This window comes from Phacochoerus africanus, chromosome 2, assembly GCF_016906955.1.
Source record: "Phacochoerus africanus isolate WHEZ1 chromosome 2, ROS_Pafr_v1, whole genome shotgun sequence".
Lineage (NCBI taxonomy): Eukaryota > Metazoa > Chordata > Mammalia > Artiodactyla > Suidae > Phacochoerus > Phacochoerus africanus.
The window spans coordinates 220,768,365-220,776,486 of NC_062545.1; the positions used below are offsets into that span (position 1 = coordinate 220,768,365).

An 8,122-nucleotide genomic window follows, 5' to 3' on the forward strand; every position below is an offset into this window, starting at 1 on the left:
TTTTATTTTTTTTTTTGTCTTTTCTAGGGCCGCACCTGTGGCATATGGAGGCTCCCAGGCTAGGGGGTCTAATCAGAGCTGTAGCTGCCAGCCTACACCACAGCCACAGCAACGCAGGATCCGAGCCGCATCTGCAACCTACACCACAGCTCATGGCAGCCCCGGATCCTTAACCCCCTGAACAAGGCCAGGGATCGAACCCACAACCTCATGGTTCCTAGTCGGCTTCTTCAACCACTGAGCCATGATGGGAACTCCTGGACTTTTATTTTAAATCTACTTTCTTTTCTGTACGTGTGGTACTTTGTCATTAATCCAAGAGATGCCTAGAGGCATTGACAATGTCTGGGAGGGTTTTTTTTGTTTTTTGTTTGTTTATTTTTTGTTTTTTGTTTTGTTTTGTTTTTTTTTTTGCACAGTGCATGGTCATAAGACCACAGCATTGAGTATACAAATGTTTATTTACTAATGATAATAACAAACACAAAGATTTCAGTTGCTTTGGTTTTTATTTTCAGTGTCCTGAGTAATTAGATGTATTCATTAAGATTAAGCAGAAATTTTCAAAGGAAAATCTTTGTGTTAAGGTATCATATTTTCAGTTAAGTAGCAACTAAAAGCAGTTTTTCTTTTGAAGAAGAATTTTCAAATATGTTCACACTTTGGTTTAAGCTACTTTGATATTAGTGATCACCAATGGTAATAATAATTTAAATTTATCATAAGCAAATGGAGTGTTCCCTTTTTATAGATACAGAAGTATGTCTAGACTCATCACTGCCAACTTATTTCCAGTATTGGATCTTCAGTATTGTTACGTACTCACTTAAAAGAAATAAAAATCTTATCATGTGGGTCAATTAGAAATATCTTATAAATTATCCTTCAGCTTTGGGCATTCTCTATTGATAGTTCTAAAATAATTTAAATACCAAAAATAGATAAAGGATCTAACTGGTTTTTTTGTTGCTTATATTCTTATTCAAGAAATTCTATATAATTTAAACTGTGGTTTTCTTTCTGTTTTTGTTTTTGTATTTTATGGCCATACCTTCAACATATGGAAGTTCCCAAGCCAGGGAATGTATCTGAGCTGCAGCTGCAAGCTACAGTGATGCTGGATCATTTAACCCACTGTGCCAGACCAGGTATGGAACCTATACCTCCACAGCAACCTGACCCACTGCAGTCTGATTCTTAACCCCCTGTGCCCCAGTGGGAACTCCTAAACTGTGATTTTTATTTAGACTAGTAAAAGGTTCTGAGCCATGTGAACAGGAACTTCAAAACAACAGTTCAGTATTTATGATTTTATATTTGCTGCCCAATGCGATGTAACTGTAAAGCAATGGGACAGTCTTTCAAACAAATGTTAGGAGTTACGCATCCAAGAGGCCCTTGTCCCCTTCAAAGCAGTCTCCTAGGAAGGCTATAATACTGCCATGGTGTAAAATGTTATGGAATGCCTCTTTTTAAATTGCATCTGAATTGCTAAGAAATAATAAAGAGTAAGATGTCATATTATTTTGAATATCCTGAATTGTGGCAGAGATGCATTTGATTTTGGAGAGTAATCAAAAATCAGGTCAAGGCCAAGTACAAAGAATAAAATTTGGAGTGTTTGAAGCCACAGTTCGATGTAAAACAACAAGATGGACTTTCTTGAATGATTCGTAAACGAACTTTAAAATTGATTGTCAGAGAGGAATTTCAGAATCTCCAACCTTGGAATAAATGTGTAAGCTCTCAAGGTAGCTACTACGAAGAACAATACATGTTTAAGTTTAAAAAAAAAATATGTGCAGGTATTTTTGCAAAATAAGATCAGTTTTATTACTTGATAGACATACATAGATGAAAAAATTACTCCTATCATGTGACTCTTTATAAGCATGCTTCTGAATGTAAGTAGAATTTTTGTCTCACCCTTTCCAAGCCTTTTGAGAAATCTGAATTTCCAATAATGACTAATTCTGAATCTTCAGCTTTTAAAAAGTAATGTTCACCATTTAAAAAGCTGGTGCTTTGAGGTCTCACTTCACCTTTTTTTCGATTAGCTTTGTTACCTCTGCTCTTCAAATTTTTTTTTTTAATTTTCTCTTCAGTTTTTTTTTCTTTAGTGTATTTGTCCTTATTCACCCTGAGGCTCTCAAAATATATGTATATATTTTTTTTGCTGTAAAAATATCATCAAGCTTTTAAACAAAGATAGAAAACAAAGCCTAAGCTGACAGTTTTTAATTGTTGCATATTGTTTTAAGCCCTCTTTGTTGCATTAGTAACAGTCAGATGCCTTTCTTTTTTAATGCATGACCCTGTTATCGTAGTAAATAAGGTCAAATAACAAGAAGAGAATTCTCAAATTAAAGATTTTGTAAAAAATAAATACTGTCAACATTGGAGCTGGGGCTCCTATTATGCTTTTCATTTCTGCTCACAAAAGCTTAAAAAATAGAGTTCAACCAAGTGGCTGGACCATGTTTCTGTAAAGGTAGACGCCGGGTGGACTCATGGACAGTACACAGGGGTGGAGCTGATACATCCTGCTTCATGAGAGCTTTTCCAAATTTATTACACCACATCTCTCTTCATCTAGGTTAGCCGGGCCCATATTCCTTCCCTGATGAGATAATAAAAAGTAAAATGGGGCATGGAAAGCAGAGAAAATTGTTATCCTTCTGCAAAGAGGCTAAGACAGCTAAATTGTGACACAATTTAAACTGTTCAAATTCGACAGGTTTGATTGGAAAATTAGATGACCCTTGTAGCTGGAGATCAAAATGGTCACTAGTTTACAGTTTTAAAAAGTCGTGGTGTGGTGTTTTTACCACTGGTAGAATATTATTTTATTCTACTTGGTAGTAACTGTTACACAAATGACTGTTTTGCAGTTTGGTGATTTAAATGCTGTGTCTCCTGGAAATCTGGATAAAGGTAAGAAGTGAAAATAACGTATGTTTTTAAGGACATTTTTTAAGTAAGAAATTGTCATAGAGGAAAATGTAATATATGTTTACAGCACTTTTATTTTGTGGAAATGTCATACAGTCCTCTATGAATATGACAGTTATGTCTTTTGGAATCATTCATTATCTTTCTGTTTCTATGCTTTCTTTATGTGACATCTATCAAGTGCAAAAACTGAATTTAAATGCAGTTTAAACTCTTCTTGACTTTTTGCCTGCAGTTAATTAAAAATAACAAGAAATTATTTCTGACCTTCACTGGAGTCCTGGAGAAAAGTGATAAAATTGGGCAAAATATTTTTATTAAACCCCACCCAGCAAGAAAAATAATCCTCAGCCTACCCAATTCACGGATTCACTCTTCATTTGAAAAAGAATTTAGAGATAGCAATGGAATTGATTATAAAAGCAAAATCAGTTTTGGGATGATGAAAAGGGTAACACATATTTCTTAAATTTTAACATCAGCATGCCACTCTAATATGACAACACGATTTATAATCGCGAAGAAACTCATGACCTGTAAAACCACACATAAAAAGGAACAAGGCTTGAGGAAAAATAAGGCTGGAATAGAGTGCACAGAAATGAAAGCAATCCTGATTTAAAAACAAAAACAACAACAGCTCAGAGTTTTTCGTTTTGTTGTAATATGAAATTTCTAATAAGTGTGGCAAAAAAAAATGTATGTCTTTCTTCAAAAAACAAACAAAAAAAAGTGAAGATGTCTTGAAATTTTAAGGAATTGAATTTTGGAGTCAGGGACAAAGTGTAAAAGATTGGGGAGACTATGCAAATATTCCTTCTAAGACAGAGCCAGAGCCAGAGCCAGTGAGGAGACTGAGTCACGAGGCAGGCCTTGGGGAACCTGCCTGCTATTCTCTGGAATAAGCTGTATGAAGATGCTCAGTGTTCAGCTTCTGTGCCTCCTTGGTGATAGAAGACATTCATGTGCTGGTGAAAGTCCTGTATGAATCAACATCACTCTCATGCGAAACTCTTGTCAGTATTTATCAGCTATATGCATTAATTCCTGTTTTAGTAATTTGCATAATAGCAAAACAGGAAGAGTCAAAAATGATAGTCCCAAAATATTGTTGTTGCAAATATACACTCTATAGGGCTAACCAAAGAAATGTCAGAAAGTAAATCAATGATGAGACCAGTTTGTGATTGCAGAGCAGGAAAGGTGGCTGTTAGAACTCATGTCTGTTGTAAGGCAACCCTGATGATGCAGTGACCATCGTCTCATAATTCACATTTGGGGATTTCATCCCCGGGTGTCTGGAGATGCATTAAGAGTGTTGCTCCTAGGCCACAGACTGAATGGCAGCCAGTCTGCTTCATAAAATGTTAAGCCAAAGTCTTCTATAAACTCCAATGGCACACAGTTTTAGTTTTTGTGTACCAGATTCTCATAACTTCAAGTAGGTCCCTAGGAAATGTCTTTGAGTCTTTATAGGAGCATAAAGGTCTGTGAGAGCTGGGGAAAGGGCTTGCTTTGGGGATTGCTTTGTAGCCTATCCAGAGGGGCTCTGTCACACACCAGTGGACCTGCAGAAGGGTGGCCTGCAGCTCTAGAGTTTGCTTTGTCCATCGTCCCATTGCCTTTTCCATCCACCACAGGACAGATGAAAGGACCAGCCTACTTTTCCACTTGCCTCTTGCTTGAAATGATTTTTTTTTTCTTTTACTGATGCCTCTTTTATTATTTTGACACTATTTCTCAGTCACAGTGAAGTTGGTTGATAGGGAGCCAAGAAGCATTGTGACTTGCCCTCACCTTTCTGCAGTGGCTCTTTGGTCCCATTCACCTCCAAACTGGACGCTTCTTGAGATATAGCCAAACTGACATACTTAGAACCTAAGCTTGAATCTGAAATCCTTAAAAAAAAAAAAAAAAAGTGTGGGCTTTTTCCACAAAATGAGAATTTAATTTTTTTCTGGGTAACAAATTATTATTATTTATCAGCTCTATATGAAGATTTTAAATAATACAGAGAATTAGAAATTATAGAAAGTATAACTTCATAATCAAAAGCCTAAGAGACTACCACCATTAAGAATTTAGTGTGGACATCCTTCCAGACTTTGTTTATATAAAAACAAATACAAATGCTGAGTAGCATTGAGAACTTTGTCTAGATACTCATGTTGCAACAGAACAAAGGGTGGGGAAAAAAAGGTAATTGTAATGTATACATGTAAGGATAACTTGATCCCCTTGCTGTACAGTGGGAAAATAAAAAAATAAAAAGAAATAAAAAAACAAATACATTGTAAGTCAACTATACTTCAATATAATTAAATTTTTTTAAAGCTAAAACAAAGCAAATGCAGAAACTAAATGAAAAAAGTACCATACAAATGTTGACTATATCCTCTCGATGGAGCAAATGTCATCAAGTTGAATGTAGCCCTCTCCTTCAAATGTGCTAGTTTTAAAAAACTGTGACATTATCATCACATCCATTTACCAGAGGTGAAAAGGTACCCAGATAAAGTAGATGGGCCAAGATACCTTGCCTCATCTAAGAGAACTTCTCTGTTTATCATTTAATGTATTACACACATCATTTCTAGTCAGTACCTCTAATCCCAACCTTTTTAATCACACAGCATTTCTCAGATGTTATTGCTGGCAGCTCCACATTGAACAGCCTGACAACCATATATGGAGGCCCTACAAGTGCTATCACTTTTCTCTGGAACTGTCTTTAAGAGAAGAAAAGTCAAGGAGTCCATTTATATTGAGAGCTTTATTAGCAGAACTTCTCGGCAGGTGTGCCCCAAATGATAAAACTAGACTCGACACCTCTTAGGGTCCAACTTACATTTCAGTTACTTGTTAGACACCCATTGTATGTGACATACCATAGAAGAGAATATAGTTGAGATCAGGTTTTGTTAATACAGGTTGCTGTAAGTCAAAAATCTAAGAGTAAGTGTAGATATATTCTATTTATAGATGAGATTTTGCTGTAATTATCCATGAGTTTTTTGGTAAACAGCTAAACATGTTGAAGATGAAATAAAAATTTTTTGAGGCAGAACTATATCCCCAGCTGTTTAAAAATTAGCACTCATGAAGAGGTATTCTCTATTTCTCAAAGGAGAATCTTACACAGTAGTAAAGCTGTGTGAGAGCATTTTCTCTCTGCTGTGCTTTTGAATTTTAACACTGCATGCTGGAAAAAAAATTAAATGGTATTCTCTTATAATGATGTTTTAGTTAATATAAAATATATTAAAATTGGGAGGTAACAGTGACTATTTAATACACCTAATTTTCAGAAATGAATACCAGCTATTAACTGAGAGTATCAGTGTTGGAAATTCATTTGCTCTTTTTTTCTTTCGTCTTTTTAGGGCTGCACCTGTGGCATGTGGAAATTCCCAGGCTAGGGGTTGAATCCGAACTGTAGCTGCCTGTCTACACCACAGCCACAGCAACTCGGGATCTGAGCCATGTCTGCAACCTACACCACAGCTCACGGCAGTGCTGGATCCTTAACCCACTGAGCAAGGCCTGGGATCAAACCTGCGTCCTCATGGATGCTAGTTAAATTTGTTTCCACTGAGCCTGGACAGGAACTCCTCATTGTTCATTTTTAATCTGATACTACTGCCTCAGTCTGCATGATTTTTTGCAATGAAAGTAAGGCCCTACTTCAGCTGTGATCTGCAACATTTATGTGCGCATAAAGTCTGTTCAACAGCCACTTCTTATACATACTATGGTTATTTTACGAATCAGTATAGGTTCACCTACATTAACGTCAACACAGATGAATGTCTAGTATAGATTTTTGGAGGAAACTGAACATTTTTCTTTCTTTCTTCCTTTTTTTTTAAGCTAATGTTTCTCACCTCAATACATTCCCCTAAAGCCAGCATAGTGTACCAAAGTAGCTATTTTAAAATGACGCAAATTATGCCAGTATTAATATAAAAACTTTAGGACACTTCAAAGGTCTTAAGAGAACCAGTTAATCTATCAATGATAAACCAGCCAAGAATGAATTTACCTTTTCTGTGTTTGAAGAATAAAGCACCAACCCAGGAAAAATCAATCAAAAAGAAAACCCACAAGGTTTGTCCCCAAGAAGAGCTAGGGAGTTGCTTTCTTAATGTGCAGTATTAAAGTGTTAGAGAAACGTGTTGATTGCTCTTTTTCGATTCATCTTCTGGTAATAGTCTTGGTATTGTTTGTTTGTACAGATGAAGGCAGTGAAGTGGAAAGTGAAATGGATGAGGAATTAGATGACTCTTCAGAACCTCAAGCCAAAAGAGAGAAAACTGAGCTGAACCAGGCATTTCCGGTGGGCTGTATGCAGCCTGTTCTGGAGAGCAGCGTGCAGCCAAGCCTGCTGAATCCAATTCACAGCGAGCACATCGTCACCAGTACTCAGACTATCAGACAGTGCAGCGCTACAGGAAACACCTACACTGCAGTCTAAAGAATATTAAAGCATATTTTTCCAGCTAACATTAACCCTGTTGATATTGGGCTTAAGTTGAAATTTTAATAAGCCTGAAGGTCGACTGTTGTCAAATTCTATCTATGCTGAACATTACCTTTTTGGAGTTGTGAAATGGAATGGGTGTATGTATTTTGCCAGGTCTCTCTCTTTTTTTTAATGTAAACAAATTATTTGCCTCTTAATAATGAGTTTTTTTTTCCCTTAGTTTCGGGTGTCAAGAAGGATTTTTACAACACTTAATGTCAATGTTTTTGTTTTCTTATAATTAAAAAGTAATTTACATTTTTTGTAGCTTAAAATATTTTATTGTTGATTGTTAGTCTTGTGTAAGTTTTTAATTAGATGCACTTCTGTGAAATATCAAAAGAAATGATTTTCTTTGATTTACACTGGAGGCATGCCCATTTGGCAGCAGATGCATCAAATTTGCTTTTGAAAGGTGCTTTTCATTGGACAGAACCACAAGACACTATTTTGATAACATTTTGGAGTATGGAAAGAGAATACAGAGCATTTTTATTATAGCGCTAGAGGGTTGGGAAGGTCATCTATTTTTCTCTGAAGCAAAATTGAGCTGTGCGTTTATCAGTTCAGAGTAAATGACAGAATTGCAAGAGATTATGCTAATATGTACATAATTTGTGTACATAATTATTAAACCATGTTAATGCA

The 8,122-nt window shown here is 36.0% G+C and overlaps 1 protein-coding gene across 5 annotated transcripts in view; it reads left to right on the forward strand.

Moving 5' to 3' along the window:
• The window catches only part of RFX3 (regulatory factor X3), a 295,181-nt gene extending 287,365 nt beyond the window's left edge, over positions 1–7,816 (forward strand). For all 5 annotated transcript variants that reach the window (XM_047767697.1, XM_047767698.1, XM_047767700.1 and 2 more), the window contains 2 exons: positions 2,892–2,934; positions 7,188–7,816. In XM_047767697.1, coding sequence (XP_047623653.1) covers positions 2,892–2,934; positions 7,188–7,426 — 282 coding nt within the window. In that variant the 3' untranslated portion in view covers positions 7,427–7,816. The remainder of the gene's footprint in view (positions 1–2,891; positions 2,935–7,187) is intronic.
• Positions 7,817–8,122: the final 306 nt, after the last annotated feature.